This window comes from Elephantulus edwardii, unplaced genomic scaffold (genome assembly GCF_000299155.1).
Source record: "Elephantulus edwardii isolate Elephantulus edwardi_28Jun2011 unplaced genomic scaffold, EleEdw1.0 scaffold00041, whole genome shotgun sequence".
In the NCBI taxonomy this organism is placed as follows: domain Eukaryota; kingdom Metazoa; phylum Chordata; class Mammalia; order Macroscelidea; family Macroscelididae; genus Elephantulus; species Elephantulus edwardii.
Window position 1 is genome coordinate 14,885,859 of NW_006399791.1, and position 25,481 is coordinate 14,911,339.

The following is a 25,481-nucleotide window of genomic DNA, read 5'->3' on the forward strand; positions in this document are numbered from 1 at the left end:
ACGAACTAAAATTTGTTGCTGTTACTATGCATACGTCATTCCCCCTTAAGAAAAGAACCATGTGCAAAACAACCATGTGCAATATTTTAATACTGTGGACATTCTGGGTTAAGAAAGTAGTATGGGAATAGGGATTCTCAACCATGTGGCTGTATTAACTGTCGGTTATTGGTAGTTGCTATCAACAACTCCTTCCGACCTCTTGTGGCCTAATGGTAAGATTTTTTGCTTCCAACTCAAAGGCACAAAGTTTGACTCTATCAGCTGCTCTGTCTGTGAAAACCTGTTTGAGGGTCAGTGACGAGTTGGTTCTGACTTGATGGCTTATAACAACAACATGGTGACCCCAAGTGTGAAGAGCAGAACTGTTTCGTGTGATGTGTAAGCTGTGACCTTTCAGAAGATCACCAAGCCGGACTTCTCAGGTGCCTCTGGGTGAGTTCAGCCTTTCAACATTTTGGCAAGTGTTAGAATCCTTAACTATCTGAGCAACCCTGGTACTATGAACTGTAGATGATTTACAGTATTAAGTAAGTAGATGACATAAAATAGTTCACCGGTAATTTTAGTATGCTCTAATTTTAGTATGACTCCTATGACTATAATTTTCATTAAAAAAAATACTATTACCAGCACATTCTGGGACAACTGCAGACAATTATTTTCCTGAAAGAATGGGAATTCATTTCCTTCCCACGTTTACTCTTATAACTGTAAAATTTAAAAACTAGAACTATCAAGTAACTTACTAAAAAGACTGACAAAGAAGAAAAACAGAGCTTCAACAGGTTAAAATATAGGGTCCAATCTCAAAGGAAAGACATTTTTCAAGAAACGGTCTTAACAGGTAAAAAAAAAAAAAAAAAAGACATAGCACTATTTATTAATGCCAAAGATGGACATCTCACTATCTGTCATATGAAACAGAGAAGTGAAAGAAGGAGAAATGAAATCAAAGGACCAAATGTAAAGTTTTTGAAATTTGTACTTAGTATTACAAAGGTCCCTGGGTGCAATCAGAACTCCATAGTCCCTTTTCTGGGAAGAATTCGTTCATGTTGGATCAGAAGGCCACTGGACCAATCGGTGCAGGCAGTGCACAGCAGACCACCATTATTTTCTCTGAATTATATTTCTAAGCAAAGCATGAAAGCAAGTGATTTAGGAAAGGGAGCATGCAAGGGGTAAGAGTCCCAAACAGCTGCTTAGTACGAAGCTCATAACAGATTCCGAGCTGGGCAAATGTGGAGAAACAGCCACTGGACACCCAAGCTGCTTACTTACTATGCAACTCCTCGTCCTCCTCACTGGAATGGGAAGAGCCAAGAGAAAAGAGAGTTTTAGACTTAAGGAGGAACGGAGAGATGCTGATGGAGCAGGAGATCCGCCTTGCTGGCTGCGTCTGCTGCTGGGCTGAGGAGTGGGTTAACAGAGGACATTAGAGTGTGCACAGGTTGTGCGAGGTCAAAGTCAAAGGCATCTCTAACCCAAGTCAAAGTGGAACGACGTCACTGTCCCACCGGGTGATGCGAAAGGTTGTCTAGGTGAACAATGTAAGTTAGCCACATATTCACCGCCATTTGTCAATATGCAGAATTCTAATGTAGTTCTTTAAAAATCCATTGACTAAGTATCTCAACAGATTATGAAACCAAGAAGTAAATTATGTGAAAGGTAATAACTTATATCTGGTGTTTTCTACTTTAAAATACACCGAAACATAGTGCCTAGCGTTGTTTCTCAGTATTGGTATTCTTATCTTTTCTTCCTCACCCGTCTCCTCATCACTCTCTCCTCTTAGAGCACCGTCCCTCAACACATAAAGTGCACGCTTACTACTAACCCCAAGTCAGACCTCTTATTTCAGCTCAAGACTCACTCATCCAGCTGCTCACCTGTTGGTGGGTATCCAGCTCAAACCAAATAAGCACATCCTGTTAACCACCGCCCTATGTTCTTAGTTTGGTCAGTGATACTTAACATCTAACTCACTATTCAAAACAGGAAACTGGGTACCATCTCCGAATCCTTCCAGCCTCTTGTCACCTCTTCATTCTACTTTCTAGATCTCTTGGAAGTTCATCTTCTCCCTTGCTGCCACTGCTCTGTCCCTGACCTAGGCCACGGTCTACTCTCATGTGAATTACCCCAACAGCCTTCCGCGCATGTGGACCCCATTGCCATCCCACTGTGTGGTCTTCTTGAATGGCCTTGCTTTCCATAAATTAATGCACCTATCTAATTTCTAGTTTTCTTTCTAAATTTTCAGATTACTTCTCCCCAGGAAGGCTTCTCTGATCTTTTGACATCTGATACTTCTATTACAAGAAAACTTTCAGTTGGTAATCTATTACCTAAGATTCACTTGTTCTCTATCTCTACAGTAAGCATATAATTGTTGTTGCTGTTTTGTGCCATCGAGTTTCTGCAACCCACAATGTACAGCAGCTCTGAATCCTGCCCTGTCCTGAGCTAGTCTCACTAATTCCGACACACTAACCCCTACTGCCCCAGTTACTGTATCAATCCATCTCATCTGGGGTCTTCCTCTCCTCTACCCTTCTGAGCATGATGTCCTTCTCTAAGGACCAGTCTCTTCTGGCCACATGCCCAAAGCATGTGAGAGAGAGCTTTAAAATCCTAGCCCTCCAAGAAGAAACTTGGTTTCACCCTCTCCAAGACAGATCTATTTGTTTTCTTGGCAGTCCATGGTATGTTCAAGTCTCTTCTTCAGCACCACAATAAGGAAAGGAATTAAATCTAGAAATCTCACTGTTTAGCATCAATACGATCTTCTTTTAATAGAAAAGCTGTCATTGTTGTGTACCATTGAGTTAGAATCAACCCATAGCTGACCCTGTGGTGGGTTTTCAGAGGCAGTTAATTGCCTGAGAGTGCCTATCCTTCTCCTGTGGAGTGTCTAGTGGCCTTTAGGTCATCAGAGCTCCCTTTTAATAGAATTAGGCTATGAAAATATATGTAATGTAAATATACATCCCATTGTATACCCTAAGAGGCAGAATACGCACAGAAAGTAGAGATAAAATATTAGTTGCTAATGGTAAGGCTAGCACTTCAAATATACAGTCACTCTGCATGAGAAAAGATGTAACAGTGTGCTTTCAGCTAGGAAAACCCCAAGGAGCAGCTCAATCCACTCCCACAGGGTCACTATGACTTGGAAATTATTTGAGAGGCTTAGTAGTCTTCCAGGGATGCAATCAAGAAGTTTCTCTATTAATGTTCACATCCTCTGGGTGTTAACAACAAAAAGGATAAGGTGTAGTTTTAGAAATGGACCACCTGTCATGACTAAATCACTCTGCATATGCAAAAAACAAGGTGTAGTCTCAAACTGTATCCAAAAAGGAAGTTTCCTGGCAAGCAGGGAGACAAAAGCATCACTTAATTTTCTGATGCAAGAGTATGAAATGCAACAAGACATCTCTTTGAGAAGCTTCTGAGGCAGCTTTCCCAGTTATTATCCCACAGGATACTGGGCGCATCAGTGCCAATTCTCATTCCCATTAAAACGAGCAATTATGCATTCATCATCTTCTCTCCGTCAGGACAGTAAATTGAAGACAGAAGCTAGGAAAGCTTGCCCACTTTTTGTGGTTGCTCAGTCAACTGACATTTGTCCTCCCTTCCATCCCAGATAATTTCAGAGAGATCTTAGTCACCCTTTACCCAGGATTTTCCTCAACATCAACTGGCTTTTAAAACAGATTTCAGCTAAGAAATAATGCTTTGGGTTTGTCTGTTTTCCTAAACTAGCAAAGTACCCAACGGACATTTCAGAGAACAGCTCAGTAGACTAATGTGTTCAGAACTCATGCAATATTATTCAAAATGGTTGACTCTGGAGAACATTATGCTGAGTGAAATATCCCAGTCACAAAAGGACAAATATTACATGATGCCACTGTTGTAGAATGGGACTGTCCTTGGGGTTGGGGAGAGACTGAGTAAGATGGGTTCAATAATGTATACTGCACTGAAACAGAGGAGGGAGAGAACCGTTTAAAAGAGAGATATAACTGGGTATTTCTGTCATCACAGGAGACTAGAGCGAGGGCCACATGGTGGAGGGGACCTGGGGGAGGGTTTGTAAAACAATGAAAGAATCTTTTCTTTTACTTTTCCATAATTTTTGGACTCATGTACTTATAACTTGTTAGTCAAATTTGTGTCTTCTAGGGTGCAACACCCCCATGATACATCTTCAAGGATATGAACATGTACGGCCAAGCACAATCAATAATAGTGCATCTAAATCCCAAAATCAATCTCCATAATAGTCTATGTGTTTCCTACTGCCAAAGGGGCCCTTTAGAGTAGTGAGAGAAGATCTTCACCCTGAAACCCACAGCGTCCCTTTTCAGCAGGAAGTAGCTAAGAGAATACACCATCCCCTTTTCCTTATGACTCAGGGTGAAGTCTCTCTCAGGGAGGAGTGATAGGGAATGGCAAAGGACACACTGACAAAGAAGATTAATCAGAACTGGCTTTGACAAGCACTGTGGCATTTGGACAAGAACAAACTGGGAGGAGGGTAGAGAGAATAGTGCAACAATGAATGAATGGAAACCCAAAATCTCTGTAAATGTTTATGAAAATTAATATAGAAAAAAAAAAAGAAGTGATCACATGTAACTAACAGCTGTGAAAGACTGGGGTAGAAACAGTGTCTTTCTTTAAAAGGAAGAAGACAAAGTACAGGTTACCTATCAAATAGGAAATAAAGGCAATTTTAGGAAAAAAATAAGTTTCTTAAAAGTGTTAATAAAACATACCACTTATAAGGTAATGGGGAATAATGCTTTCATTTCTTTAACTATTTAAGTTGGTCAGAGGAAAAGCAGTTCTGTCTCTATTCTGAGTACCACACTCCAGAACAATAGTGAATGTTTACTAAACTCCAGAAAATGAGCTAAGCATTTGAAATAATTTATGTTTCTTTACAGTGTTGAAGTAACTGAAGCAAAGAGTTTCAGTTACTAGTTCAGGCCACTAAGGATACTTAAAACGTTGTTGTTGTTGTGTTGTTGTTTTATTATGTGCCGCTGAGTTGCCTGTGACTCATAGCGACCCTATGTACAACAGTTTTTAACCCTGCTCTGTCTTGTGCCAATCTCACTGTCTCTGATACATCCACCTGAATTATCCCAGTCACTGAATCAATCCACCTCATAGAGGGCCTTTCCCTCCTGTGCTGTCCCTCCACCCTCCCAAGCATGACATTCTTCTCCAAGGACCGGTCCCTCCTTAAAACATGTCCAAAGTATATCAGACGATGTTTCAGAATCCTTGCTTCCAAGGAGCAGCCTGGTTTAACCCTCTCCAGGATGAACCTGTTTGTTTTCCTAGCAGTCCATGGTATATTCATTAGCTAAATTATTTTAAGTATACCAAACACTTCAGCTTTTAAAATAACTTTGTAGGTTTTTATTATGATACCATCAGATAGGAGAGCATGACCAAAGAAGAATGGCATAGAGCATTTAAGTCATTTGGGATTCAAGGTCAAAGTTTGAGGAAAATGAAGAATGGCCCTTTATCTTGATGCTTTTGAGGTACACTTTAGAGGATCTTAGAATAAAATTTATTAATCTCTTCAACAATTTTTTTTATCTCTACAGATTTATTATGTTTCCAGAATTCATAAAACACAGCTTGGGAAAAAGAATTTAACTGTTTGTATGGAGGAGCTTGAGGTAGTCGATTGAACTTGTTGAGTTGAAATCGACTCAGAGCTGACCCTTCAGTGGATTCTCCAGGTTGTAAATGGTGCAGGAGGAGATTGCCCATCTCTGAACTGCAAATCCAGAGTAGTGCAACTCCTGAAGGATTACCTGACCAAAGATCCTCTGGAATTGATTAGTTCTCCAAGTACAATATACACTATCTTAGAACAATAAGTAGGGCTAGCTAACTAGTTTGTGACATAACCTTTCAAACCAGTATGAAATAAAGGTAGATTTATGACTAAAAATCAAAGTATTCTATTTTGACAAAAAAGATTAAACTCTTGGTGGGAGCTCTGCTCCCAACTCCAACCTGATAACCGATTTCAGTTCTACAGTGAACTGAGCAAAACTTCCCAGCCACATGAAGAAAAGCTGTCTGTGCCAGATATTCTGGGCCTTGAAGACAGTCCTTTCTGGGAATTAGCCGTATTATTTACAGTGTTTGGATAGCAACTGAAAACACAGTCAAAATCTGTCTTGTATTTTAGAGGAAAAATAATGAAGCGTTTCATCTAGGAGAAAAGAGGATGTGTCACATAATACAGGAAAAAGATCTTTCTGTGGGGCATACTCTGCGGGGGCTGGAGATGTGTTTCTATAGGAGACTGGTCACCACGCCACAGCAAATACTAGTCATGGAAGGAATGGAAACATTTACTTAAGAATTTTCTGGACTTTATTTGACTATGGAGCTCTATCCTATCAGGTTCTGCAAATCCACTATCAACTATTCAGTTCTTATTTTATACTTGTAACTACCTTAACCTACAGCTAAACCAAATTAAAACAAAGATGGGCAGTCTCCTCCTTTGCAATTAACTGCTTTTGAAAACCCTACGGATGGTCAGCTATGGGTTGGTTCTGATTCAATGGTACTTTATACCACCATCACACTTAACCAACAATTAAAGCAAATAAAAATAAAGACGAACAGGTAAAACTTACTTCTGATTATTAGGATAAAACTTTGAGAATAAGCCATCTTTAGCTGGTTCAGTCAAACAGGGCAGATTAACATATAACGGTATCTATATGAAAGAGAGGCCCAGATCACATATTATGTCCTAGGGCTAGTGTGGAGGTGACATGATTAGGCCTCCAGTGAGTCGTGAGCTGAGAGAGAACATCCTTCCGATGCATCACAACTACTCTGGTCTCCAATTCTTTCAAATTTAGTTCAATTTAATGAAGTCAGAGGAAACATCAAAAAATCTATTTATTCCTTTTGCTTTAGCCTCCCCCAAATACATGATCTTCCTGGAAAAGAACATGGTTTATCACTGATGAGAATGTTAATTCCCCCCACCCGCACCCCAAGGTTTTAGCCTGTAAGTACTCATTTAAAAGTTCAGGGTTTGTTTTTTTTTGTTTTTTTTTTTTCTTCTTTTTTTAAGTAATTGAAGAACTGTTGCTCTTCTGTTATTGTTGTTATGTGCCGTCAAGTCGTTTGCGACTCATAGCGACCCTATATACAACAGCCCTAAACCCTGCTCTATCCTGTGCCAATCGCACTGCCTCTGACACTCGCATCCCGATTACCCCAGTCACTGAATCAATCCACCTCATACAGGGTCTTTCTTCCCCTCCTGCGCTGTCCCTCCACCTTCCTAAGCATGATGTCCTTCTGCAAGGACCTGTCCCTCCTTGCAACATGCCCAAAGTATGTCAGACGAAGCCCCAGAATCCTTGCCTCCAAGGAGCAGCCTGGTTAGGAAACATTTTAATCCAGTTAATTATGACTTTGAGTGAACAAATGCGCTGTGCTTGTGGATATCATGACTTCAATACGTAAGAAGTCTCATCAACTACCTGCCATCATGCAGATGACACAATCTTGCCTGCCAAAAGTGAAGAGGGCTCAAAATATTTGCTGCAGTATATCAAAGATAACAGCCTTCAATACAGGGCACAGCTCAACATCAGAAAAACAAAAATTCTCACCATTAGACCTATAGGCAACATCATGATAAATGCAGGAAAGACTGAAGTTGTTAATGATTTAATTTTACTTCAATCTACAATCAATATCCATGGTAACTAAAAATGTGTTACATTGGGAAAATCTGCTGTTAAGGATCTCTCCACCATGTTAACAAGCAACAATGTCAACTTAAAGACTAGAGTCATTGGATCAAAGACATAGACTTTTCAATTACTTCCTTATGCATCTGAAAGTTGGGCAATGAATAAAGATGACAGAAGAGAAATTGATGTCTTTGAATAGTGGTGTGTTGAAGAAGAGTACTGAATATACTATGGACTGTCAAAAGAATAAACATGTCATACTCAACCAGGGTGCTCCTTAGAGCTAAGGATGGTGAAACTTCCTCTCACGCTGGACATGCCACCAGGAGGAGCCAGTCGTTGAAAAAGACATCATACTGGGAAAGGTAGAAATTCAACCAAACAGACTGACACAGGACCGTAGCAGTGGGCTCTATCATGGAGGGTGAGGATGGTGAATGTCAGGATACGGTCCGGATATTCTGTTCACAGGGTCATTATGAATCTCAGCTGACTCGGTTGCATGGAACAATAATATGCATAGTTTTAAGAGACAATTGGTCTTCAGTCTACTATTATCAGTGGCAGTCCTTTTGCTTATCTAACCAAAAATGTATCCCAGTCTCTTTGTCCTTCATAAACCTGACCTTTCTGAAGAGCTCAGGACCAACTATTTAAAGAATATCCTTAAATTCTGTTTGCCTAAAGTTTCTTCATGTACAGAACCAAATTACACACGTCTGTTAACATTAAAGAAGTATTACTATGTCTTTCTCTTCAGATAAAAAAGCAAATGGTATTAGTTTTATTAATGGTGATGCAAATGTTGATCACTTCAACAAGATGGTGTTTTGCAGATTTCTCTACTGTCAAGCTCATGAGAAACAAGTAACGTTTTTCCCAGATTACAAGTTGTTGTTATCGAACCGCCTGGGACTCATAGAAACCTTACGTAAAATAGCTCTAAATCCTGCCCTATGCAGAGCCAGTCTCACTGACTCCACCACACCTAATCCCATTGTAATCCAGCTCATCCTGGGTCTTCCTCACCTTTGCTGTCCCTCCACCCTTCCAAGCATGATGTCCGTCTCCAAGGACTTGTCCCTCCTGGCCAAGTGCCCAAACTACGTGACACAGAGCTTCAAAATCCTCGCCTCCAAGGGAAAACTTGGTTTCACCCTTTCCAAGACAGACCTATTTGCTCTCCTGGTGGTTCATAGTATGCTCAATATTCTTCTCCAGCACCACAATTCAAATTAAAAGTAGACATTTAATCCAGATTACAAGTGGACATAACTAAATGTAACTTGTGTTCCTTGATGAGATTCTGGACTCCAAATTTACTGAGATAACGGAAGAAATTTTAATAAAGTGTACATATTAGACCAAAGAATTTTATCAATGTTAATTTACAGATGTATATTATCCCACCATGATAATGTCAGAAGATACTTTCGGAAACTCAGCAACAAAAGAAAAATGGTGATTCTGCATACACATTTTGTAACTTTTTTTAAGGTCAAAACAAAATGTTAAAACATGTCTCAGGTTTAAGATCAAAAACTTTATGAATTAAGGAGACTTTTATGTAGTAATAGGAAGGTCACAAAGGTTCTATTTCAATGCTGGGTCACTCATTCAGAAGAAAAGGCAGGAAGAGTTTGAGAAGTTATAGGGCGTAAAGAAGAAAAATGATGGGGAAAAAAGTTTCAGTGAGAAAAGACGTTTCAATGTGTGCAAACCCACTTGCTTTAAGTTGTTGACTACTCATCTTGGCCCTATGAAAAAGCAGAATTTTCCCATTGAGTTTTAGAGGCTGGAATCATTAGAAAGCAATCTGCTTCATGTTTCTCCTGCTTAAATGTGTATATTCAAGAATAATACTCATAATTCCGTATACTCACTTTCTAGTCCAGAATGGGTGATCGTCATTAGTGAGATGGATTTTGTCAACGGCGAAGAAATTGCTGACGTACAGTAATTGAATCCTTGCTGTTTAGATCTGTGACTTATCTGTGAAGTGAAAAAATTAAAAATCAGGTTCTGAGTATATATACTTTCCTACACCTAGATAAACATAAAATTCTAAACTCAAATATAACATGGTATAAAAGAAGGCATCATAGAAGGGGTGCTAATAGCATCAGATTTGTAGTTAGATTTGAATTCAAGACTCTACTCTCACTACCTAATAACTGTTCACTTCAAAGATATTACTTTATTTCCCTGGACCTCACTTTACTCACCTATAAAACAGGGCAAATCAGTGACCTTTCTTTGCATTTGTTTTAATTCTTCATTTCCTTTATAGTATCTCATAATGCTTCAAACAGTGATATTTACTCTCCATGAACACAATTCATTTCACTGGAAGCATCAATCTATACATAACTATAATGTTTTTTCTTTGAAAATGAACATCTTCTACATAAATGTACCCACCCATGCCTTCCAGTGGGCTTGACACACAATGACCCGACAGGACACAGTAGAATTATGTCACAGGGTTCCGAGGCTGTCAAACTCTACAGAAGCAAACTCCTGTAGAGCAGCTGGTGGGTCTGAATGGCCAACCTTTCAGTCAGCAGCTCAACTCTTAATTTGCTATACTACTAGGGTCAATCTATGCAGAGTGTGGTACATAAGTAATGTTACTCTGATTTCTAAGTCTTGGAAACTGAAGCACATTTAAAAACAGCTTTTGGAAAGAAGCCGGAATCTCATTTTCTACTCTGTGATTAGAAGGATTTAGAGGATAATGCCTGAGATTACATAGCTTCAGAGGGTAATTGAAATTTGACTGATAATTGAAGTTCCTCAGTAAGTCTGCAGTACTTTCAAGGCCACATAATCCAACAACTGCAGCATGCCTTGCTAGAAACCCAGAATGACCGTCGCCTAATGTCTGTGAGCGCATTCCTCATGACGAGGGGCTACCTCCCACCCCATTCCAAGAGTTAACCACCTTTAATTGTCATCAATGAAACCATATAAATTTAGGACAATCTGTGAACTGTCATAAAGCATGGGCTTTTGGGCTAGTAGCCAAGCACTTTAATCACTACGTCAACCAAGACTTCCATATGTGAAAACAGATCACAAAAATCTCTTCGTTGTAGGAACTCGGCTCAGCTGCAATAGAGATGTGTTACTTAAGAGCATGTGCTGTGTGTAATCATGGAATCTCAGGCAAATACTTGCTTTGTCTCACATACAACTCTGAGACCTAAAGAAAGTCTGTACTGTAAAGTGGAGACTTTTAGCAGGAAGTTGACTAGAGGCAACTTGTCTAGATCAATGATCTAGAAGCAGCTTGAATACCCACTGTGAGGTGCACACGAGGTAAAAATTGCTGGCTGGCTGGAAGTTATAGGAAGGCCAAACACAGTAAGGCCCTCCCAAAGTTAACTTTATCAACAAAAACAGTCAAAAAAACCCATTTCATACGGACACCATTGGCAATGACATCACTTAATTGGTAAAAAGTCTGTAGGGAAAAGGTATCACCTGAACAGTATCAGAACATTAACTCCCCCTCTTTCTCGTCAATTTGATCAGTAACAGGAGTTCTGAGTTTAATAATGTTCAACCAACAGCGACTTATGAGGCTTTAGGCAAGTCACATAGCTGGGCCTGAAGTTCTCACACACACAAGTCTGAACTGACTTCAAATGGACATACTGGCCCTAAGCTTCTGGTTCTGTCTAGAATTTAGCGGAATTCTAAAGGAAACAGAATTACTTTTTCAGCGTTGTGTTTATCACCAAAGCAGCTTTCCGAAACTATAAAAAAAATTGTTCCAATTTTTCCTTTTCTCTTATAATTAGACTGAATAAATAAAAATTGTTTGTCAACAACAAACATATTTTCTGTAGCTGCATTACTTCCCCGCCTCTAATTTGTTCAAGTATCAAGCCAAGAAGAAATGCAAAAAAGAAACGCCCGTGTAGTAACAGTCTTTCAACCTTTCAGTCTGATTTTCGTGAAGCCTTAAGTTTGTTAGGAGGGGCTGTTCCTTGGAAAGGGACAACATGCTTGGAAAGGTGGTGAAGGTCAGCAAAATAGAGGGAAGCCCTCAACATGATGGACCAACACAGAGACTGCAGCAATGAGCTCAAGTGTATCAGAGAGGATGAGAATGGCACAGGACGAGGCTGGGTTCAGATCTGTTGTTCAAAGGGTTTTTATAAGGCATACTTGACGTGATCTAACAACAACTTTGTCAAAGATCAGTTAACCATAGCATGGGTTGATTGCTTTTCTTGATTCTATTCCATTGATCTATCTACATGCCTGTTGCTGTAACAGTATCATGTGGTCTTGACTACTACGGCTGTGCCGTCGGAAACCACAGCAACTAGTCTTACACTACAGAATTTTAGTCCTGTAATAAGCCATGGTTTTGGAAATAAGAATTTTTCCAAATTAGTAACATATCCCTGTTTTGAGTCTTACCTGCTGACTAAACATCCTATGTTCTCGCTGGCCTGACTCCAGGTCCTCTTCTGAGAGCGACACTAAAGAGTCACCACGCTCCTCACCACCGAATGGAGCTCTGAGCTCTTTGCCGTTTGCAAGAGATGAAGATGGACTGCTTCTGGTGCTTGCTCCTCCTGTCAAGCCTTCCAGACTGAAACTAAACACAAAGCACAAGAGTTCATTGGTTCTGGCTCTGGGTCTTTGAAAGGAAGGAAGACACAAATCCCTGAGCTAGGTCTTCTTTGCATTTATGTTATTGCTACGTCCTTTAGCACGATGATTTCCAAGGGCACTGTACAAATGGGCATTACCAGACCTTCCCCCTCGAATGTCTTAGTATGTGAGAAAAAAATATGACACTCTGTAATATCCCATCTCATTTGACTTACTATGAAAATGTTGAACCATCTGTGGTATTCCCCCAGCCCCAGATAATTTTGTTCCACACTATCATGTGGACAGACTATATTTACCTTATCAGTTTTTGTTTTTTTTTAATATACATGCTCTTTTCCTCAAACTAGCTCTGCTATGACCCCAAAATTAAGTGGCACAGAGACAACACTAGCATAAATAACTTTTGGAAGGAAAACTATGAGACTTGTCTTTGTGCCCATTAAGTTGACCTTCATAAGTGTACATTCAACTGTAGTCGTCTTGGTATTTCTAACTTTACAAGCATGCTTCTACCCTAGAAACCCAACTACTACTTAGGAGCTTTATCATCTCTGCACACCTGGCCAGAAAACAACTGCTTGACAGGTTTTCTGAGAATTGTTAGTTGCAGACAAGCACATTCAACACCTTGAAAGAAAGAAAGCGGGTAGGGAAAAAAGCTAAAAAGCTACTAGGTCTAAGAATATTACATTTCTGTTGTCTTGAGAAAGTTACATCTCAAAACATAGTTGTTGTAGCTGATAATATCTTTAGTTACAAGTGCTGGAACTGGATTTAAAAATACACTAAAGCTATTTAGTCACCTTTCCTCAGGAAAGACAGTACAGTTAATTGCTACAAATAAATTCATTTATGCCAGTCCAGAAGCTTCTGAGTTTGCTTTTTAAAAAAAATCTGCTTATTAAGAACTGAGACCATATGTCTCTATTTTCTTTAATTGGCAAATGAAGCAATGGATTCTGTTTTTCTTATTTCAATATGACAACAGAAATCATGACTAACAACTAGTAAACAACTCTGTAAAACTAATTTTCAATGTGAGGAATAGAAGAGCAGCTAAATGAAGGAGAAATTAATTTCATGTAAACTATCTAAAAGCCTGAGAATACCAGAGTTGTACTTAACACAAAAGTTTTAAAATGTTTCCATAATTAAATCTGGGTGATTGGCAGAGAGACAACCATGAAACAATGGGTCTCTCTGAATTTGGAATTAAAAAAAGATTGGTGGATTTTCGAAGTAAAACTGAAATAAATGTATTTTTTTTATCAGTCTTGTTCCTTACTGGTTTCCTCTAAATTTCTAGGAGCTGGGGAGTGATGGCAGACCAAAACAAATAGCAAAGTATTCTATCACATGCTGGAGACAATTCTGAGCAGAAGACATGGAATCTATAGACAAACAGGATGCATGGGGTAAACTGTGCGACTCCAGGGCTCTACCCCGTCAGGTGGGTTAGTGATGCCCGTAACCGAGCCAACGGAACACTGTGCTCACAGACAAAGCAAGCTTCCAGTAAGCATTCCAGCCACAAAGAAGCCCGCTTCAAGCCAAAGCCCAGATGCCACATTTTACGGCTGCCCATTTGCTGGCTGGGTGTGCAATGATACTATACCTTCTGCAAGTAAAGTCAGCACTCAGGGCAGTAGAGTATTGTACACCAGAGGGACACCAACTCATACTGGAGATGACATCAAAGGCAGAAACGGAAGTGGAGGGAGAGAAGAGGAAACAGGGATAGAGTTATTGGGTTTAAAAAGGAAGAGTGTATAGTCAGAGACAGATGGCAATCTTAAAAAAAAAAAGTACAAATATAATATTAACTCAGAATTAGAAAAAGGTTAGAACAAGAACCAGAGAAATTGTTCTACTCAAGTCCATCTAGAATAATGTGTTAGGAATGAGTATGTGAGCACATTAGAAGTAACAAGTTCAACATAAAGGCAAGAAGTCTAGGGAGCTGTTGACAGAGCCCACTCCTCACCTTCCTCAGGAGGCCTTCTGCTGAGGTGCTGGAGCCCTGCATCAGGGACAGCTCTCTGCACACCCTCCCTGCCCCATCCACAGCACCCAGACAGCAGCAAACTAACCCTTACCCTACAAGACAAACTGCGCTGGGATGAGCTCACCCACGCACCAGATTTATTTATGTGTTTCCATTAAGGACTCATCTAAACCAGCTAATTGAGAAATCCCTCAGTTAAGATACCTAAATAAATGTCACATCTATCTTTAAGCCCAAATCACTAGGCTCAATGAAAGCATATTAACAAGATTTTATTTCCTTGAAGGGATTCCCCCCTTTTTTTAAAAAAAGGAATTTTATAATACTGATTTTGAAATGTATCTTTTTAAGCTTTAGGCAGGCCTATATTCATTTTCCCAGGGGTCCCTCAGTGAAGCACTTGATAAAAAAACAGAGATCTGAACCCATTCTTGGAAGACAGGCCTGGTGATCAATCTGTTTCAGGGCACAGCCTTGCAGACCTCAATGGAGCAGTTCTACACTGCATACTCAAGGGTGCCAGGAGTTGAAATCAACTTGGTGGCAATAAGCATTTATTCCCTCCTCCCACAATAAAAAATAAAATCAAACCTCCACAACCACAAAATAACTGACACTTACTTCCTTGACTATCTCAGTAGTAGGATATCAGTACTCTTAAGTAGCAGGGGCTTAGAATCTGGGATTAGCACCGCTAATACGAATTTCTAATCTGGCATTGGAAATGCTAATACTGGGATTAGAAATAATAGCCTTGAAAATGGCAGGCATTGTGACAGAAACTGCAAGATTTGTTATGAAAAGAAAGCTATCATTTAAAAATATTTTGTCATTATTAAGGATCTTGAATGGCACACCTTAGTTTTGGCATACCTTAGTTTTAAAGAGGGTAAGATGAAAAAAACAAACAAAAAAACCCCAACTCCTGGGTGAGGGTAAAACCACTTAGGTCCTTCCTAAAATCTTAAGTGGGAAGGCCTATGTTCCCCAAAACGCTATTTTGACTACAATAAGTTAATTCTGTTGATAACTGGGACTTTGGCAGAGGAGAAAGATATAAGGAAAATGGTATGAAAATATAAGAGGTACTCAGATGATACTTCTGAAAGTAAACCATATAATTTAAAAATAAAGACCATAATGTATGGTAAACAAGATTAAATTACTAACAAAAAAGATCACAATTACAAAAGTAGAAATACACAGCTGAGTCTGGTGAGCGGAAGAACATCTTGGCATATTTTAAACACAAGGGACTCACAAGTTTATTACTCGAAATAATAGTATGATTTATGAACATTCAAACGGCTAATAGATGTATTTTATATAAATATCCAATTTCTTATTAAAAATGTGGACAATCGATAACTGAACACACTGTCAACTCATCATTTACTGTAATAATCTACTTTTACTGTCACAATATGGCAACGATTCAAGATGAGCAAAAGAAAGACAGACACAATAGCGTTTATAACAAACCCTTCCTTGCAGCTGAAACTCCAATCACAACCAGGAGAGTTTTTGAGAATTGCTAAATTTCCTCACCAATATTGATTGACCTTTGGCTTTATCTTATGGTTTAGGAAATTACGGTGTTTTGTTTTTTTTTTTTAAAAAAAGGAAAGGCAAATCTCCCAATCTTTCAGTTTTGAGATTATTTTAAAATTATAAGTCATATTCTCCTGACAGAAATATCACTATAGGTGCAATCATAAACTAGACCTGCTTAAGGAAGTTAGGTCTCCAAATAAACCTGAACTTCCATCAAGCAACCTGTCATCCTCCACCTTGCTACGAAGTGCAAGTATTTAATAAATTCACACTTCAGAGCTTCAACGCAGAGGAAGACACGTTATCTCCCAATGTTTGAGAGGCCTATGGAAAAAGATATTTTACCAGTGTAACTGGAATCAGGATAATGTGAGATAGAATAAGAATATTTGAAGTTGAGCTCAAATTTTGTACCTAAAAGTTCACATTTAAAAAAAGGTTCAAATTAAAAAAAAAAGGAAAAGTTTGTCTGCTTCTCAACGAAGAGATTTAACTAATCATTTTTTTTTAATCCCTCTGTGCAAATGTCTCCTAATCTGAGAAACACAGAGTAATATAACTGCTACTTTTTGGGTATTCTAATATTTTTTGAAATAATGAGAGAAAAGGTCATTAGTGACATCCATGGTGGCTCAGGATGGGCAATCTCCTTCCATCCGATTCACAGCCTCTGAAAACCCTCTGGATGGTCAGTTATGAGTTGGGTCTGACTCGACCACACACAACAATAATAAATTGTAAAAGAAATTCTGCAAATTTTTCTTAAATAATTTTTAAATTGTTAATTTTGTTAACATTTACAAAGCATACTGAGTTTTCACTTCAAATCAAAACAGAAAAGAAAATCACCACTTTTTTACTAGAAATGATATCTTGGCTAAAAAAAAATTCACTTATTTCTAGCTTAAAATTTTTATCTAACAAAATATAAGGCATCTAAAAACTGAGAGAGCCCTTGACAGTTTATTACTTGCCTGAAGGAATGACTGGATCAACAATGAAACTGAAACAGCCATGTGATTCAGGAATTAAATCTTTCACAATATTAATGAAAAATGTGCTGTTGGAAATGGTTTGGGTCCTATGTCTGCATGTATGCATGTACGCACACATTTTGGTTTCTCTTTTCTTCTTCAAGAGAAAACAAAAAGTACTTCAGAGGATTTACCAGGTAGGCATTGCACAAACACTGGGTGATATAGGGTGAAAAAATTACCACACAAGTCCCCTGGGCACCAATAAATGAGGTAAAAATATTTGTTTTGATTTGGAAAACAAACGATAAACACAATGAATAGGAGAGAACTTCAGACTGAAGAAACCATTTCATATGGAACAGAAACAGTAATAAATATATTCTATTCGCCTAACACACACACTACATTACTTAAAAGCATATTATCAGTTATGAATTAAGTAGAATGAGATGCTTGTTAGTATATGCTTAGAGATGACTGGGTTAGTCAAGTTAGTGAACTCTGTACCTTCTCCTATGAATGAGAGGTCTCCTGACAACATCCCCAAGAACTCGCATTGAACTGAAAATGAATGGTTGAAGAGGTCAGTGTCACAGGTGAAACAAAACCAGAAACAACAGTAATAAACACAGACACCAAACTAGGAAGAGAGACAGTCTCTAAAGAGAAACAGTACAGGACGGAAGGGGATGAGAAGGTGGAATGGGAGAAATAACAGAACCAAAAAAACACCCATTTCTACAGAGAGACACTGCTTCTTGCAATTATGATACGACAATGAACAGATTTAATAAATTCTAAAGGTAAACACCTGAGTATGTAAAAACAGGGAAAAAAACGGTCATTAAAAACTAACATTTTTTTAAGTTTTTAAAATTCTGTGCTAGGTAATTCTTAATCTTAACTGCAGCTATGAGATTCCACAACACTGTATACATTGAAAACATAAGTTCAATCTTTAGATCACTGGGCAAATCATTCAACCTGAGCTTCAATTTTCTCATCTGAGCAATTCACATCTAGCTCTGAAACTAAAGTTAAAGGATCCACCACACATTATGAAGCAAAATGTATTACAATTAAAATAAACACTAGTGCCTTAACAATATTAAATTTTGGCAAAAGGAATCATTTCCCAGTATGAATAAAATGGAAAAGCAAAGCTGTGATAGCTTTTTAGATAATCTAAGATTTCAAATGCATATAAAATCATCTAAATGTTAACATTCGTAACTTATTTTGAAGATCAGCAATCTGAACCCCACAACAGAGTAATAGGGACTCGCAGAAGAAGCATTTGATTACGAGACCATAAACCTGGATTCTAATAACCTTGGGTAAGTGGGTATATGCACTAGTATCATTTATAAAAAGGAGGGTAGGACTACCTGATTCATGGGAGGATAACAATTCTATATTATTGAAGGAGTCTAAGAAGACTAGCGAATTAAGAAAGTGATATGTAACAGATCAAGACCTTTGTCTTGTTTACTCTTTAACTCCAGAACCTGGAGCAGTAAACTATAAACTTGTTAAATGAAAGAACTGATAACAGTCTATATGATTACAGCCATAAATTTCAGGCTACAATAATAAAAACCCCTCATACAATTAATGGTTCCGGCTACCTTGTTTACATCAAACACTCTGAAAGCATAGATATGGGGTGGTAAGGCCCTCAAGTTCTGCTTAGCTGCTTTCCCTCATTAAGAGACTGCTTTTGGTGTGCGCACACTGGGCTCAACGGCTTCCTGCTCTTAGCCCTAAAGCACCTGCTTCAGTGCATGCAGGCAGCTCATAAACAGTAAGGAGCCAAGTCCAGGGTTCTGAACCAGTTCATTCCTGTTCTACTCCTTGCTGAGAACCTGCACGCCCACTTCAGATACACTGAACCAGAATCCCTGTTTAAACCAGATTCACGGCTGATTCTCAGAGATGCTCCTGGAAGCCCTGGCCACATCTAACTTCTTTTTTCTTAGCTTGCTTTTGAATGCGGGAAAGTCTAGGTTACTGTCATGAAACTTCTCCATGATCAAAGGATACAGAACAAATATACTGTTTTACAGTAATGAATGGTTTTTATACTAATTTGAGAAGTAACACGGTTAATTCAGAGTTTATTAACATTTTTATGAATTAGAACTATATGACTTTAATTCTGGTAGACTTAGATGTACTGAGACTATAAGATTTCATAGTTATTTCTGAACTAAAAATTGACTTAAAATGATTCCCTTTTTTATTTGCTAACCTATGGATTCTACTGATAAAGCTGCTAAGAATAAATGTTACCATTTATAAAACATTTATTAGGGGACATATTCTTTTAAATATTCTGAAAGACAAGAATTTTACAGATAAGAAAATGAAAACTGAGGGGCCAAGGGCCCATGGTCATCTAGGCAATAAAGTTAGAGGCCTGGAGTCCGAACACAGACCTTCCTGATTTCAACATCCTCATTCTTAATTCTGTACTATAGCATCTCCTAAAATCTGTCAACTGCAATATCAATCAGCTACTTTTTAGAAGTAGCAGACACAGACACAGGACAAGGGCCTTCCTGCTCACCTCCGGTGGTTCATTTCTGCATCGCTGGCTGCATTCTTCCCGGGACCCCAGCTGTGCCTCCGGAAAGGGGACAGAGAGCGCATAGAGCTCCTCAGGACAGAGCAATGTGCAGGCACCTCGGTGATGCTGTCCATCTCCTCCTCGTCCATGTCACCTGAGCCAAGAGGCTCATTCTCATTCTCTTGCTTCCCAGCTCTTGTCCCATGATTGCAGAAACCATCAAGGCCCTGGGGAACCTTGGACTTGCTCAAAGTTGCAATCTGGGAGAGGGACACATCACTGCCATGAGAAGAATGTCGGTCCAAGGAGGCTGTGTCATCGGTGGAAGAACTGGACCCAGTGATGTCACAGACCAACTGCTCTTCCTCGGGCTGTAATGGAGAGAAAGCACATGTGGCTTAACACAGCAGGAGAAAGCAGACAGCCTGGGCTATTTCAGACCAGGAATATGAAGTAAATGACTTCCTAGAGGGCCTGATAGAGGTTAAGACCACAGTTTGGCTTCAAGACACAGACTTTGTTTTCTTTTGTATGAAACAATTCATGCCCTTTTAATTTTGAGTGAAAGAATGGTTTATCTTCTTTCATAGTAGTTACACTTGTAATTAGAGTTCTATCTTTTTTTTTCTTACACTTAAAGTCAAATAGAATCTATCAACATCATCAACTGAAATGAAAGGAATTCATCTGTCTCTGGGGTTTCTGCTAAACAAAAACTCCAAATTCAAACCATATTGTTTGCTCTTCCCAAAAGCTTTAACTGGAAACAGGGCAATCAGCCTGGCCACAATAATTACATGCTAATGATTGCTTCTAGTGGCTTTGTGAAAGTTTATGATCATACTACCTAAAACAACTGCTTGAATACCATCATCTGAATACCTGCTGCAAATTCCTAATGGTAGAAAACAGTTGTTTTCTCATTTCACTAACAACTTACTGTTATCAAGCTAAACCATAAATAAAATACTAATTTCTGGCACTAGGGTCTTTGCTTTTTTCCCTGGTGAAATCCTAGGGCCTAATAGGAACTGGGAAACTTTGGTCCTAGCATCTTAACATTCTGTGTCTGTTGAAAAGACATCAGAACGTGTAATTTGCTGAGCAGCTGGTGGTGCAACCTGTGTGCCTTTGGAATCACAGCACAGTTTCTTGCCACCAGGGCTAGGGTTGTGTCACTATGAGTTGTAGTCAACTTGATGGGACCTAACAACAATGTTTCAGTGTTTTAATTATGTCTCAGTGTTTTAATTATGACTAATGAACTTTAATAGTTCTTTTAGAAGCATAAAAATTTATCAGAACAAATAAGCTCTGCCAACTTTGGAATAGAGAACAATTCTCTATCCTAGTAGAAGTGTCTCTTTTAAACATTAATATAGCACTTAAAATCATACTTTATACTTTCTGGATTGGATCTTACAGATAACTTGGATTTATTCCCCCCCTCCACTCTATAGAACTCAGTAGTGGGAATGACCTTAAAATGGTAAGTGATGGTTATAAGAGAAAAAGCAGAAGAGTTCACTAGGCAGCTCTGGAGAGTCAGGCCCAAGGACACTGCCTCAAGTACACAGATGCAGATGAGAGGCAAAAAACAAGATGTGAACCCAGGTTGATTTTAACTCAAATTGCCCATAGTGTTATTTCAACTATCTCGACAAAAACCTGGAAGAACAAAATCCGAACAGCTGTATAAAGAATGCTTTCAATGTTTTCCTTCCTACGCCACAGTATAAATCAAAACTAAACACTGGTAAGGGAGCTCTGGAGCCCGAGTGGTAAGGAGGTGTGCTGCCAACACAAAGGCACGTGGCTGAAAGTTCCCAGCTGCTCCATGGGAGAAAGATGGGCAATCTCCTCTTACACGATTTACTGCACCTGAAGGCCACCTTCAGGTCAGCTATGAGTCAGTTCCAACAAAATAGCATATAGCAACAACAAAAATCACGGTTTGATTGGCCGCCTAATGTGTTCAATGCTTCTGCTGTAAAAGAATATCATTTGTTGTGTACTGTCTAGGATCTTCAGCTTGCAAGCATCCAAGCAAGGTATGGCCTCTCTATCTAAAACAAAAGAGGAAGGAGAATCAAGAACAGAATGAGGATATGAAATGTGTCCCCAGCGAACTGTCTTCCTGAACAACGGCTGCCATGGATGATACTTGATTACCATCACCGAACATTCTAATCAAAGATTTGATAATACTACTCAAAAGAGGGAAAATGAATGCAGGATTTCAAATTCTCATGAAATCCAGCTTTTCTAAGGCCCTAGAAGCTGGATGAACCCCTGAAATTATTGCCTCGAGGTAACCTTTAAACGTTAAACTAAAAATACTGTCTTATGTCTTTTAATAGCAAAATATTTTGTTTTCCTAGTAAACAACGTCTGCCTTGGGCACAGCACTCTTTTAGAATCTATCTATGTGAGAACAAATGGATAATTCAAAAGATTAGATGGGAAATCTAAAGAGACTTATGTTAATGAGACAGAAGAACTTACATAAGGAGGTTGGGAGTGGTTGTACAACTCAAAGAATAATCCATTTCAATAGACTGTACAGAGAGAAACTGCTGAATTGATGTTTATTCTTTGTGCATACTAAAATAACCAAAACCTAAATAAATTATGTTTAAAAAAATCCCTAATTCATCAAGTATAACAGGGTTGTTGTTAAGTGCTGCTGAGACCAATATAACACACAGTGATCCGATGAACAACAGGTCTGAGCCCTCTCCTATCCTGCGCCGTCCTTATCATCCCTGGCACATGTGAGCCCATTACTGCCGTCACTGTATCAGCCCACCTTGCTGAGGGTTTTCCTTTCCTTTGCCAACTGTCCATCATTCCAAGCATGATGCCTCTTTCCAAGCAACAGCCTCCCCTAACAATATGTTCAAAATATGTGGGGCAAAGCTTCACCATCTTTGCCTCCAAAGAGCATACGGGTTGCACCTTCTCCAAGACTATCTGTTTGTTCTCTTGGAAGTCCATGGGTATTCAGTACTCTTCTACTTCACTAAACCTCATAAAGGCATCAATTCTTCTTCTGTCAGCCTTATTAACTGTCCAGCTCTCGGAGGCAGAGCAGGTGACTGGAAAAATCATGGCTTGCCTGAGTCATGCCTTAAATCTTTAAACTGACATCACTGCTCTTTGGTAGAGGTTCCTAACAGCAGACTTCCCCAATTCTATACATCTTATGATCTCCTAACTTCTGGTTTTCAAAGGATATTGACTGAGGATCCAAGTAAGACGAAATCGCCGGCAATTTCAATCTTTCCCCATCTAGCATGATGTTGTTTACTGGCCTATTGGTGAAGATTTTTGTTTTCTTGATGTTGAAAAGTAATCCACATTGAGGGCTGTGGTCCCTGATCTACAGCAATTGCCTCAAACCCTCCTCACTTTCAGCAAGCAAGGCTGTGTCACTGCATAAAGCACACAGTGGATTAGCCTTCCTCCAATCTCTACACCACCTTCTTCATAGTAATTTATTTTAAGCTAATGAGTAGGCTGACCAGTCTATCCTGACGCATCCCCTACCTACACAGGATATGTAAATATCATGCATACTAGCGTAGGGAATACTTTCAGAATATCTTAGCTTTCTCATTCCCTAGTTTTCTATATTTCCATTCTCAAAAGTCCTTGGAAAAAAGATACCATCAAGGGACAGGTGGAGGGTCACAGAAAGAGAGGATGATCCTCAATGATATGGGCCAACACAGTGACTGTAACAATGGGCCATGCCTATCAGAGACGGTGAGGATGGCACAGGGCATGGCAAGGTTTACCTCTGATGTTCACAGAGCTGCTCTGAGTCGTAGAGGCCTTGACGGGCCTAACAACAAATCGGCAGAACAGTATCAAGAGACAAGTGGAGTGGGCAGCAACAAAGAAAAACACGTGAGAAGCCTGTCTTAAAACATAAATGCTTCAAAGAAAAGAAAAGAGCCAAGGTAGAGTTTCCATTTAAGCTTCCCCAGTAACGTATCTTTACCTCTGACTTCATCAACAAACCAAATGACAAGGGAATCTTTTGATACTGATGACATAATTTCTTCAACCCTGAAAAGAAATAAGCTTCTGCTGTATAACACAGTCTCTTTTTTATTATTTTTTAATTATTATTCTTAATTTTAATGAAAAATTACAGGGATTTTTTTTTATTTCCATTCATTTATTGTTGCACTTTTCTCCCTGCCAACTCCTCCCCTCCAGTTCGTTCTTCTTTTTGAAAAGTAAAAGAAAAATTCATTGTTATACAATCCCTTCCCCAAAGTCCACTCCACTATGCAGCCTTTGTTCTGGACTCCTGTCATGACAATAATACCTAATCATATATGCCCTTTAAACAGTTCTCTCTCATCTATTTTGTATAACAACATTCTTACAACAAAAAAAGTACTTCAGAGTAAGAATATTTTATCGAGCAGTTATTCGAAGAAACAATAGAAAGTACTTGAGAATATCTTCCAATTCTTGTATGAGCCAGTTAATGTTTTTTGAAAATGAAAAATGAGACAAAATTCAGAAATTAGTAAGACTGAAAAACAGTACCAGGAAGCTAAGAAAATGGCTGGGGAATGTCACAGTACACTTGTTGTTAAATGCCACTGAGTCGATCAAGCCTGACAACTCATAGCGACCCTATGAACAAAAGACCTTAACCCGGTACTTCAACTATGCTCGTGTCTCTATGTTTGTAGAGTTTCCAGAGGCACGTGGTTTAGGAAGTGGATGCCACTTCTGCTTCCAACAGTACAAATGAGGCGGCAGGGGGAAGAATCTGTGTTCAGGATATATTCTAGACAGATGTCTGCTTTAATTCATGTGGACATGTTGGTCTGTGCTGCTCAGTGTGGACGGACATAGGTGACCCTCTAGAGGGTTTTCAGATGCCGTAAATGTCATAGGAGATTGACTGTCTTTTTTCCCCAAGGCGCTGCTGCTCGACTTGAACTGCTTGCCTTTGGTTTAATAGAGTAACTTCTTACTACTAGGCCACTGTTGCTGTTGTTGTATACCATCAAGTCAGAACTGACCCATAGCTGACCCACCAGCGGGTTTTCAGAGGCAGTTAACCACATGGGAGGGAGACTGCCTGTGTTCCTCTTGTGGAGCAGCTGGTGGATTTGAACCATGTGCCTTTAGGACTGCAGTGCAATTTCTTACCACTAGGCCACCAGAATGCCCTTATTTATGTATAAGTTGAAAAAAGTTAGTTATAGTTTCTGATACACAGCATAAAGTCCCATGTCTAAGATTTGAAGTTTTTTTCAAGACTTTGAGTCAGTTTTTTGTTAGAGATATTATTTTTATTTTAAAATGTCAGTTAATTATGTAATTTTCAGGAACGTAGGGTACCTCAGCTAACAGTTCTGAAGACTGGTACTATGACTAACAGTATAAAACATTTGGCTCACATGGAGTCAAACTTGGTGGTAGAGTTCTAGTCTCATAAACTGACTGCCAAAACATTTTTTCCCTAAATACACATTTTAAAAAAAATATCACCCTTGTCTTTAATATCATTTCATTGTAAATTTACCTAATATTTGGCTGCATTTTAATAGCTAGCTTGCAATAAAATGTCTGAGAGCGTGCTCACTGGCTCTTGTGAGCAGCACAGTCAAGCTCAGCACAGCACTGCCCCCAGGCCCAGGAGACAGCAGGCCGATGATGTCCAAGCCTCATGATACTGGTCTACGGGAGACATCCTTGGAGGTACTGCTACTTTACTATGGGATTTTCTTTTGGAATCTCTGGGAAACAGCAGGAGAAGGAATCTTTAGATAGACTGTCCTTTTCATTTATATGCAGTTATATTCTTAAGCTCAAGGAACTGAAGAACAAATTCAAACCTGGTGTTGCTGTAATCAAGGTTGCTTTGGGCAGAATATTAAATGATCCAGGAAGTATTAAAAGAAAATGGAAAGAATATACCGAGTCACTGTATC

General features: G+C 39.1%; 1 protein-coding gene across 1 annotated transcript in view; it reads right to left on the bottom strand.

Moving 5' to 3' along the window:
• Positions 1–25,481, bottom strand: part of AKAP13 (A kinase (PRKA) anchor protein 13) — a 142,256-nt gene that overhangs the window by 80,272 nt on the left and 36,503 nt on the right. The window contains exons 4-6 of the mRNA XM_006885186.1: positions 19,516–19,886; positions 12,210–12,390; positions 9,659–9,767 (exon numbers count right to left, since the gene is read on the bottom strand). Of these exons, the coding sequence (XP_006885248.1) occupies positions 9,659–9,767; positions 12,210–12,390; positions 19,516–19,886 (661 nt within the window). The remainder of the gene's footprint in view (positions 1–9,658; positions 9,768–12,209; positions 12,391–19,515; positions 19,887–25,481) is intronic.